Below are 12,478 nucleotides of genomic sequence, written 5' to 3' on the forward strand. Positions count from 1 at the left end.
CAAAGTTATCCTCATCTGCACACATCCCACCTGTCTTGTGGTGTATCCTTGTTATCAAGGATGCAGAGGAGGCAGAACAAAGCCCATCAAAAGTCAGATTTGGCAGGTTTAATATTGCAGACTGGAGCTCATTTTAGGATCATATACGTTTTTAGGTGACACATTTAAAGCAAGAAATAACAATCTGGGGATGCATTCTAATTTATTCAAAGGGAAAAAAACATAAAATTCAACTTTTTGCCTTGTGATGATCAGATTGTCAGCTGGGGGTCAAGTTGATTAAGCAAACCTCCCCATTAATATCGCTGATAGGAAAAGGTGGCTGCATGGTATTAAGCGTGTAAGACTGTAAGACATGTGAAATTGTTGCTGCGTGTGGTGAGTAGAGAGGACGCCTGGAAACCCATTTGTGCGTCAATAAGTTCACAAACACAAAAAAACACACACTGTAAAAAATGTCATTACCATTATTCACATTTAAAAATATCCATAATCTAGTGTCATATAATTTTTCTTAAAAAGTGAAGAAAAATTGCTCAACTTTTTCCCACTTTTGTCAGGTAATATTTGTCTAAATCTCTATATTAAAACAAACCATAATAGGCTGCTGTAGATCATCTCTTAAAAGACACTGAGAAAATTAAATGAATTTGCATGGAACATGTGAAGATCATCCAACTTTAACACACCTCCCCACTTTGTTTTACAGTTCGAGCCTCATTGCTAAACAACGGCTGGTGGACACTTTTTTTTGCAGTGTGTGGAGCGGCACCGCTCCGCCGGCCAAGCCGAAGATCTAAATGCGCCCTCCCCTTTCCTCCTTTTTTTGACACACGTCGTAGATCTAGCCTACCGTTGCATGAGACACACACTTCACGGTCACACACACTGCTGAACCAAAAAAAGCACACTCCTCAACTCCACCGGTGGGGGGGACATATATACCAGATGAGATTTGTTTCCAAACGCGCACCGATGGCGGTGTGAGGCGTTTGGCTGAGAAGTACGCACGGCGCTGTGGATTTGTGGATCCTTTTTCTTGTGCATTTTATCCCTGTCTGGATCCTGGTTTAGGGGAAATGGGCAAAGCTATGGATTACTCAGTCTGCCTACTTTTACTCCTGTCAACCATTTCGTCTGTGTCGACCGGATTTCCAACAGCGAAGATGTGAGTACAGCTTCAAAACAGCCTGTTGGTTTTTTAGAAAGTCTTGGATAATATATCGTGTAGCAGAAACAACAGCCTGACGTTTTATAGGCCTAGAGTTTATTATTCGGAGTGAATATTTATTTTCTGATCGTTGGAGCTGCAAAAATATATTTTAAATACTACAAAACAAAAATATAATTAAATAATTAATCCTCAGGTTTATTCTATTCAATTCCAATTCGGTAAATTGCATTTGGTGGAACATAATCCCTGAAGCGTCTCAGCAGAACCAGAAAGCGCCTCTTGCCAAGTGATGATGATTGCACATTACTTCGGATACAACTTTACCGTGTGAAACACGATATTTAAAGCTACTGTCCATTTGTTGCCAGTTTGCAGCAGCGTGACATGTGGCGACCTGTCACATGAATCATTCCAGGATAGTAGACTGAATGTGTCTCAAGAGTTCCCAAACTTTTCAGTGTGTCTGAAACACCAAATCTGAGATGATTTTGGCAAATAAATCTGATGCGTTTACTGTAACTGGGGTAGATAACTATCAGAGCGGATAAACCTCTAATCAGATCTGTTCTGTCAAAATGAAATGATACTGTAGTGAACTCAAACTGCTATTTCTTATTTTGCTGAACATGTGGGACCCTTCAAAGATCCCCTGTGGCCAGACTGCTCTTAGTGTTTTAAGACTCAAACTCAAGAAAGCTAACAAGAAGGTTTCTCTGTAAGTTTACTGTCTTCATTTGGATTTATAATCACCTGCCCTGTCTGCCATGCAGGCCAGTAGCTCAAATTTGCTTTCATTGCAGTAATCTTAACTTAAACTTCTGTAAGTCGAACTGAGCTAAAAAGTCTCTGCTCGCCCTGCAAGATGGTAACTTGGCTGATGAACTTATGTGATAATTGGAGGTATGGCTGGCTCAGTAGAGGTATCACACTCAGTGTCTAAATTTGACTCCCAGCTTCTATATTTGCAGTGCGACATTAATAGATGTAACAGACGATATGTCCACGGTCACAGCAATACTTAATTAAACATAAATATGTAGGTGTGTGAGCCTGTTGGGCTACTATGCTGTAACTCACACTTAATCAACAGGTTTAAGATATTCCAGATGGTTCTAACTGAGGCAGGACTACAGGATTTGGTTTTGAATGCAGCCCAAGTGCCGTCCCCCAGAGAGGTGGTGAGCCATGATGGCACTCAGCCTAATGGCCAAGCACAATGATGTCAGACTAGCAGAGTGGCCTGCCCACTCCCTATATTTCATGGGCACTAAGTGGATTGATCTGTGGGTTGTGTACATGATATTCACACAGGCTTGGTGAGCTGTAGACCCACTTTCACTGACACAGTTGACTGACTGAGTAGAATTGGCAAACTGGCAGGAGAAAAAAAACATTAAAATTCACAACAAACTTGGCAGGAGATCTTTGTTTGAATGAGGAAAAGTTAATTTAATATAAAAGACAACGCCAGAATCAAACTAGTGAACACTCAGCTCAGTTATCTCACATAGTCTGTATTTTGACATCTACTTCCCAGTCTTCAGTAATGATGACAATTTCTTGCTCTGGAGGCACAGTTTAATACACATTCTGCAAAACCGAGCGAAAATGTCTCTCATTCTCACAGCTTTTAACTAAAGCCAGTCTCGGTGTACTCTTGTGATGATGGTGATTTTGAGTGACATGCTTCACGTTGATTCCTCAAGGTGAAAGTCACAGAGTGAAGCGGAGAAACTAGAAGGGCAGGGATGGAGAGACTGAAGCAGTGAGTTTTCCTCCAGGAAATTCAGAAATGTGGTTAACAAGATCTTAAGTAGCTCAACTTTATGTGACTAAAATCAGATGTTTGCATACAGTATGTGAACCCTGGAATTGTCATGTTGTTTCTTTCTTTCTTTATTTCTTTCTTTCTTTCTTTCATTCTCACCTCCCTGTCTTCTGGCTTGGAGTGTGACTGTATCTCTGAGCTCCGTCTCTAACCTCACATGCCAGCATCTGTCTTCTTCAGATCTTCATGTCCCTTCTCTTCCTCTCATCCCTCCCTCCCTCCCTCCATCCTTCCATCCCTCCATCCCTTCTCACTCTCTTTCTCATCACTCCCCCTCTCTGTCTTGTTCACACCCTGTCCATCTTCCTTTCGTCCGGCTCCCTATGTCTCTGTTTTTTCCATCCTCTCTTCTTCTCTTTGTTGCCCTGAAGGCAGATGATTAACATCATCGAATCTGAAATGCAAAGTCTGATGTCATAGACTGCGCCCCAGAGATCTCGGCGCCATGTAGCACTCTGAGAGATCAGGAGAGATAAAAAAAGAAACGATGGAGATGAGAGAAAAAGAGACATAAAGAAAATCCAGACTACTTGGCCTTGTTGATCCCATATGTCTACTGCGTGTGGTCACTTCGCTGCACGGATTCCGCGTGTGTACAGCTTCACAGCCAAAAACACAAGAGATGCGTAAATCTTTGTGTCACCAGTGTGCCAATGCATTGTGCTGAATCCAGCCATCCGATCCAAGATTTGATCATATGCTTCTTTCTGGCTTTTCGCCTCAGACATATTTGTCTCCATCCTCCCCTTTCCCACAATTTCTGTCACCATCCTCTCTGTTTCTCCCACTCTCACTTGCTTCTTTTTTTTTTTTTTTTTTTTTTTAAGGCTAACTAGATTTCATGCTCAACCAGCTAAAGAGCCATGCTTCTCGTGTTTGCGGCCTCGTCTGTGGCGATCACAGGGCTTAATGTGAGGAGGCACTTCATCTGAACAGGGAGCAACATGGGCAGTTGTGATGCAGGGATAATGTAAAGATATATATAAATATGTTGGATGTAGTACAGTAGGTTATTGAAGAATGGACGCTCTGGTCTAGACTTGCACATACAGGAAAAAACATCGACTTCAGATAACTCAATTTAAAACACATTTAAAGTGTGAATTTCTTTGAGATATTCTGTTCTCTGTGCTTGTTTTGAGAATTTATTTTCAATCAGGCACCGTTTTTGTTGTTTAAAGTACTTTGTTGTGCTTTTTATGACTTTATTAGAGAGTTGACAGGAGTGAGATGACAGGAAATGAGGGGAGAGAGAGATTGGGAACGATGTACAGCAAAAGTCCCAAGCCAGACTCCAACCGGTGAAGATCTAGATCAGCACCCCCTAAATCACCAGGGCACCTCAAGTTTAATTTTCTTGATCTTAGTTTAGTTTTCTACCACTATGTCTTGCATGATATCTTTATCTCTGTCTCTGGCTTGACACTCATCTCATCCCAGTTGCCTGACACTGACAGGGGGCGGTAATGAATATGGCTCAGTTCCCACACGAGGCCACTCATATGCATCTTATTTCCAAGTTGACTGTAAGAGGATACATCGTGGTGCAGACCACCTCCAGACCCCAGATGCTTTGACTTACTGCTACTGAACAGATCATTCATAAAATGTAATTTATTGCTATTCATAATAAATCTCTGCAATATAAAGATAGAGATGACAATCATGACTTTAATCTGTGATGCAGCAATCAGACAAATACTGGAGACATGATTTAGAAGTTGGCTTGCAGCACAGAGAAGTGGTTAACGCTGCTTTTACATCCACATTTGCTTTACGTCATCATGGTGCTGGAAGATTTGAACCAGAAAATGTGCCTGTATCCCTGGAAAATCACCCTGGCTACAGTTACAGTGCCCACCACGGTCGTTTTTTATTATATTTTTTGAAATTCTCGTTTGTTTTTGTCAATGATAAAGGCTCCAGGCCTTGACTTGATTGAATCACACAGGCTTTGACTCATCTCTTGCTTTGGGGAGAGACATATAAATTTAGACATTTTCATGTGATACAATTCGAGGAATAAAAAAAGAGTTTTTTTAAAAAAGCAGTTGATAAATTAGATTTTCCTTCAGCTTTTATTCCAGTGTCAAATCTAACTCGGAGTTAGACTCTGATAATACGATGTTTGAAGAGGATGAATCAAATGTAATGAGCAGATGGAGATGATCAGATCAGGGCTGTCTAGGGTTTCCTTGGCTGTGATTTGCACCTCTTAGCCACAAGGGAGCTGGTTGCTAGCAGGTATATTTCAGGAGGCATGCTCCTGTCAAGCAGCTGGCAGTCTATGTCTGTTACACACACACATGCAAGGGTGCAAGATTGGTGCCCATAGCTAATGTTTGGTCACTATTTTCACTTTATTTTCTTTCACCCTCTGTCACAGCTTTTCTTTATCTCTTTTCTCACACCTTTCCCTCTTTTTCTCACTTATTCTCGCTTATTTTCTCTCCTTCCGTTTCTCTTACTCTCTCTCCCACTCACTCCCCTCTGCCCCCCTCTTAACTTTTGGATATATTTAAGCAAGCAAGTCTTTAGGGAGGGGGCGTTGAATGTCCTGAGTCCTGACTCAGATGTAAGAAAAGACACAGGACAGAGGGGAGTAGAGTGGCAGTGGGCTTTCTATAAATCTCCCCATGTGCTCCCTCACAGAAATTTAGTGGACCCCCTGTGCTTATGTATGGCCTTTAATTGTTGCTTTAGTGTCTGGTTTAAGTTTCTCATCTGAAGTTCCCTTTGAGAAAAAGACATTTCCCCCTGCCCAAGTATGTGAAATGAAAATTGTGGAGTAAAGAAGGAACCCTGGTGCTGTTTAACTTCCTCACATCCTTTGCCACATGGAAATTCCCAAGAATTTTTCCATTGTACTGTTGCCCGGGAAACCTTGGGAATAGCTAACAGCTGTTTGGGTGGGAGCCCTGTACGGTACAGGAAGCACATCTGTATACCCTGATATAAAGCATGGGGAGGGTAGTTTTACAACTGTTTTGCAAATCGAGCATGTGCCACTCCTTTATTTTGAGGTTCATTTACTTACTGTCACAAGTATGTCTCAAAGAACATTTCAGAGAAAGAGTTAGTCAGTAAAGTAATGCAGTAAAACGCAGGGAGGCAAAACAGAGCACAAAATACTGAACAGCAAACAGTAGAGACATTAGAGTGCAGGATGTTGGAGGAATAAAGGTTGTGTGAGGCTGAAAGTTGAAAACCAAACCCTGTGGCTCATCTGGCCTGTTGTCACGGCAAGATATTTGTGGCTGTCATGTTTTGTCTTTTAAATTGTTGAACACATGGTCTTGTGCCACAGCTGGTGCACATAAATATAAGACTTTTGTATAACCTGTTGAATAAACCAGAAATGTACCGTTAAGCCAAAAACAAGGCAAGAATAACATGAGCATTTTATTTTCCCTCTCAGATGTGAGAGTGGTTGGTATTGATCTTCTCATATAACACAGCGAGAAAGGGAATAAAATTGTTTCCCAAAATTCTGCACAGTTTCTTTAAGAAATTTTTGTTAAACACTGGTTATTACTTAGCTACAGGAAAGTGGTACTACTTTATACAACCAGAAATTTTGGAAAAGAGTGTCTACTATCTGATTTTGAAATAAAAGTTTCCTATAGATGTCTAAAAATGTGGTAAAGGACTCAATAAGCCAACTTATCCTGATCACACACTAGAGGCGTTAAGTGCTTAAAATATCTCTAGTGAGACACCACAAGCCCATCTGATGTGTAATATTTTGAGAGAGACGCAGACAAAAGTGGACCTGTGATGGTCTATGATGGCTTTGCTTGAGCCCCTTAATGGAGTTGTATTGCCGCATAAGAGCTGTTAATGCCAGTGTTCAGACTACACTGGACAGTGCGTGTAGCCATCAGGGAGACTAGTACTCAGTACAGCACTAACAGTAGTTTGCCTGTGTAGGCGTCTAGATTGACGTTAATTGGACATTTTGGCCAGGGGGGGCCCTCTCCCTAATCTCTCTATTTATACACATCGTCCGAGATTGTGTGTGTGTGTAGTGAGGCAGAAGGGTGGAGTTGATGTATGGATGGATGGGTAGAGACTTTGCTCAGAAAGTGTGAAGGTGACAGGGATGTGGAGCTTTAGTCATTTGAGCAGAGTTCAAAATGACATGTAGCAGAGATAAAGAAGGCTCGAGGGGTGAGGAAGAGCAAGAGCAGAAAGAATGCAAATTAACAATTTATTATCTTCTGTTATTAACGTGAAAGAGGAAAGGGACTGAAAATGAGTAATTATGTGTGGGTGTGAGGAAGAACCTTAATATGTGTATACAAACCCTAATTCTATGTGTTTTTCCTAGATCGCCATGTCTCTTTACAAGCTTTTTAATGGTAGAGATGGTAGTTTTAATCAATACTTGACAATAATACACTAACAACCAGGACTTACTTAGCATTCGTCAAAATTCAGCAAATTTCTTTGAGGAAATCATAGTCAACTTCTATGTCTTTAAATGCAACTTGACTCATATTCATGACAGCATTGTTGTGAAATTGCATGTGTTCCCATAGGAAGTATTATATTGATCTACTTTTCCTGTTGCCATTATTTGAGTATTTTGCTGGAATCTCACCAGCAGGTGCGATTGGTCTGCAGAGAGTACAAACACTTGCAGGTGTCACAACAATTCTGTTTCTTCAGATTTAATGTGTCCAGACACCTGCAGGGAGAGGTGATACAATGGGAGCTGTTAGTTCTGTCAGGATGTATATGCCGTTTGACATGGAGGGTGTGGACGAGGCAGACTAGGCTCTAGGGGGACGGCAAGTCAGTCCCAGCTAGCCATGGTCCAGAGTGTGAGGTCAAACTTTCTAGTTGACATTGTGGGTGTGTGAGATGTGCTGTTGTGTGTAACTTTGTATCATGTGTTCTGTGTTTTTTTGCTTTGCACTGTTTCCTATTGTGCTTTTACATGATTTAATTGTGACTTGCCAAAGGGAGTGCAGATGAAAATTAGCCCTAAGCTAACTCTGGTACAGTACATCAAATGATAACATTTATGTTTAACACTGTACATGGTCCCTTACAAAAAAAAACAAAAAAATGTGGACAAGGGTAGAAGGACTTTGACCTACGGCCTTCTGTAGTGATGTCATGTTGCCAGTAGACAGACAGTAGCACTGTGCTAAGATATCCAAATGGTCTGATCTGACTTTGTTCATCCACATTTTTTGGAATGGAAATTATTGTGAATAAATGATTTTTATATGATAAACCTGTATATATTGATGACAAACACACCAATTCAAAAACACCATGCTCTGAAAATGCCCTGAGATGTTAAAGACAGACACAAAAGACACAAAACATATGGCCACTGTTGCTGTGATGAAAGATTGTTTATTTGTTTCTTTTGTTGGGGGGGTTCAATAATTGATTATTTTGGTCACCTAGGGGCAGTGGAAACAAGCTGTGAAGACAATGCTGACATATTATCACCTTTTAAGTTGATATTGTATGTGAACTTGGTGGCAAACGGTTGCCTGTTTACTCATCTAGTAGGGACAACCCCTTTTCAAATGACTCGGAGAGCTGTGTTTTTTCACGCAGGGCTTATGTTGGTCTGAACAGGGTGTGATGGTGTCTTCAAACCTGTAGTTTGGTTACTCTGGTTCGAGTCAGTGGTTGAGATGGTAAACTTGTTTTCCAATTGGTTCAGTTTCTTTTCACACAGAAAAAATTCAGCTGAACCAAAATGCATCATTAAAAGCCACATGAGAGCATTCACTGAAGAAGGTCCTCTGGCCAGATGCACCGGACTTCATAGCTCTAGTCCAGGTCATATCTCAATTCTTTCTCTGGCTAGCCGCTAGTAACCGTTTATTTTGCTCATTTGCATCCCAGTATGCAAAGTGTGGCTTTGGGAGCCTTTTAGCACATACTTGCGGCGTACACCTAATAGTTAGGACGTATCACGTTCCCACCACAAACAAACTACTCCAGAATTCGCTTGGGACCGGACTGAGACCAACTCCTCAAAGGGTCTTGGTATGGTTGTTTTGGTCCGAGTCTCAATACGTTTGTTGTCTTCAGATCTGCCCAAACAAATCTCACCAAGGTGGAAAACGAACTGGAGTCCAATTCAACTGAACTAAACAAGCTTGAAAACAAAATGGTAAAGATGCAGGATGCAAAACCAAAACAATGAGCTGAAAGAAGCTAAAAAGCTTTTAAGAGCTGAGGGGGACTGCAGAATTGGTTAATAATTCTATGTGGGTTGCTCATCACTACGAGCAACCCTTTCACAAAACAAAGTAATTTGATCCATTGTTAATATAAACATATCTACTGATTTCCTGATTTATCAATCTTTGAATTGCAAATGTTTGACATGAAATGATTATCAAAATTGTCTAACAGTAGGCTAATTTATCAACAAACCATTTTAGCATTACGTCACCTTTGCTACCTTGTAGCATTAAGAGTTTCCTCTTCTCTAACATGCCACATATCATCCTGCTGTACAAAGCTAACTAATCAGCAAAATATATGGCTTACAGTGTAAGTAGGTCACTAAGGATAATATAATGGTTAATTGAGAAAGCAATTTTCTTTTCTGCCTAGCATGGAGTTGTTTATGTACTAACAATCTATGCTGTAGCTTTGAAGTTAAACCGAGCATAACAAGACAATATGAGGCTGTTTGTCTTCAGCCATACTGTAAGTTCTCCTGTTAAATCAATCCCGATGGAATCAGCTTCCTGTAACCCACACCTGCTCTCTGGTGCATGATTTCCCACCAGCACCACCCCATTATTTGATAATGATCTCATACAATTGTTTAGTCAGCTCTTCCACAGCTGTAATACATCCTAACAAGTGCTTGATAGAGCACAGAAAATACTGTTGTCAAGGCTTCACTTAAACATGGCTCTTCAGATCTAGGCAGGGGGTCGTGGTGTAAAGGCTCTGCCTAGCTTGCTAAAAGGAAAATGGTAGAAGATATGGAGAAACATGAGTCTTGCCATATAATATAATGAGGCCGCAAGACATTTACAAAGCCTGCAATTAGTGTGTTATTGACCTCAATAAAGGAGAAGATATCATCACTTGTCTCCTTTGTGCTCTGTGGTGATACATGTGAGAGGAGGGATAGGAGAGGAGAATGAGGAGGAGGAGGAAGGAAGGAAAATTCTAGCATTAGCAGAGAGTTTTAGAAAGCAAATGCATTAGGGAGTAAATATGGCTAATAATGATGTGAAGTGTGTAAACTGAAAATGTAAGCTATCAATGATGAATGAGAGAATAACAAAAAAACATTCCAGATTTGCAGAATATACAATAACAAACAGATTGTTGAGTCACATGGGTGGAGCCAAACAATGTCGAGAGGGAGAGATAACCCAGCAGTAGGTGATAAATGGACAAAAGCAGTGCAAAGTCAGGAAGAAGAGGAGGGAGAAGACAGGAAGAGAGGCAGAAAGTGACTGTTTGTCCACAATGCTCTGTCAGGCTTGCTGCTTATTAGATGTCTTTCCTTATTAGCTATCCCCCAGTGGCTCAATTACATCCATGCTGCCATCCTCAAACATCCCTGTCTTTTTCATACATCTCCTCTGCTTCCTATACTGATCTCAGCCTTGTCTCTCTCTAAGAACAGATTAGAAGTCCAAATTACTACTATTAGAGGAGGATTTAAGGTTTCAAACTGTCTCCCACCAGTGCCATGACTCCACAACATGATGAGACAGAGAAGAGGAAAAAAAAGCAAAGAGGGTTTGCTGTCATATGCTTCCGTGATGATTTCGATGGCATTAAGAGATCAAATGTGGATCCGCAGACTGGGTTGTGAGTATAAAAACATGAGGATGTTTACAAGAAGAGAGGGCGCTGGAGTGGAAACTCCAAGATTGGATATTGAGCCCTGGACTCTTGTGGCTGCACCAGGCACATTGGGCCTCTGAGCCGCCGTGTGGCAAGCTTTTCGGTCATTCAGTCGGAATGATGTAGCGTCCAGCATCGCTGGATCAATATGCTGGACTCTCACTCACTCAGCTCGGGGTGTTTTATATGGTGTTAGGTTTATCCCTTGGTAAAAACTGAGGAAAACAGGAAATAAACAGACTAGTTATAAAGCTGTGGAAATGATACGGATTCAGTTGAAAACCACTGCTGCTGAATGAAAATGTAAAGTCATTGTGGGGAAAAAATTGACATGTTTTTTTCTTCCTCAGTTGATAACTTATACACTGTATTAAATTAGACTATTAATACCATGAGTCTCAATTGAGATGAGATGACTTAGGCAGCTACTGCCTGCTAACCACTGAGACATGAAAAAGTGTTTTATGACAAACCGTTCCAATACTTTGACAGCCTAAATCATATGAATACAGTCTACAGGGTATTTATTTTAGGTTCCCTTGTTGCTTTCTTTCTAGAGAGAGATAAAGTTTTGTATGAAAGCACAGACAGGAGAAGGTTGTAGAAGAACCTTGAAGTTAAATCTTCCCAGTCTCTTTCTATGAACTCCATCAGGGAACCATCTTTTAGGTTACAAACTCGTGCAAACCCCTTGCAACAGCCCGACTGTGAGCTTTTTATCATAACCTTGAATAAGTTGTCATTTGAAAAGAAGAAAAAAAGTATTAGTCAAGGACATGTTTAGGTGAGTTTATATTAAATAATAATTCCATTTTTTTCAAATTTGGGTCTTATTTTCATAGTTTTGGCTATTATAGCACCATGTGGTGAGATTGTTTTGTCAGTTGTCGTTTCTTAATGTAACAATCCTGAATTATCCTTCAATCTAAATGATCTCTGATAGATTGAACCCAAGACACTTGAATATTTATAGTTTTTGAATGTTTTGAGTGAGTATATTAACTTCCTGAGCTGATCATCTTACAAGTGCCCTACTAAAAGTTTATCCAACAGCTGCACAACAGCTAACAGCCAGAAGCTGTGGTTTAGAAATATTAAAACAGAGGGAGGGGAGAATACAAGCGGCCTCCCCCACAGTCACACACAGCTTCGCCAGAGGGGTTAATGTGGTCAGAAGTAAGACAGCAATGCTCTCATGCTGAGTCATGCTCTCTATTCTGGGATTGTGTTCACCCCTCGGATTGGACAGTCCGCTCCTAACTAGCAGAGCGAGGCTATTTGTTGTTCTTGTAGGTACTGATGGTGTGTCAGGGTGTTCCTTGGGTTTTCTTTTCACCCTTTTAAGGTGGCAAATTGCAGACTACTCCTCAAAACAATGCGATCATGACCACATGTCATAGTAATCGCTTCAAATCCTAATAAGCTCCTGAGCAGTATCATCTTCTGTATGTCACCAAATATGTTATAAATGAGGCTTTAAAGTTGCTGTCTCTGCTCATTTATCATAGTCTACCAGAGCTTAGTCATGCACTGGCCCATCACTGTAAATGGTGGGTTATATAATACTGATCCTACACACACACACACACACACACACACACACACACAAATTGGTCACACCC

General features: G+C 40.8%; 1 protein-coding gene across 3 annotated transcripts in view; it reads left to right on the forward strand.

The window, feature by feature from the left end:
• The first annotated feature begins 811 nt into the window (after positions 1-811).
• The window catches only part of LOC121891211 (voltage-dependent calcium channel subunit alpha-2/delta-1-like), a 104,561-nt gene continuing 92,894 nt past the window's right edge, over positions 812-12,478 (forward strand). For all 3 annotated transcript variants that reach the window (XM_042404016.1, XM_042404017.1, XM_042404018.1), the window contains exon 1: positions 812-1,168. In XM_042404016.1, coding sequence (XP_042259950.1) covers positions 1,080-1,168 — 89 coding nt within the window. In that variant the 5' untranslated portion in view covers positions 812-1,079. The remainder of the gene's footprint in view (positions 1,169-12,478) is intronic.

The sequence above is a fragment of the Thunnus maccoyii genome, chromosome 23 (genome assembly GCF_910596095.1).
Source record: "Thunnus maccoyii chromosome 23, fThuMac1.1, whole genome shotgun sequence".
Lineage (NCBI taxonomy): Eukaryota > Metazoa > Chordata > Actinopteri > Scombriformes > Scombridae > Thunnus > Thunnus maccoyii.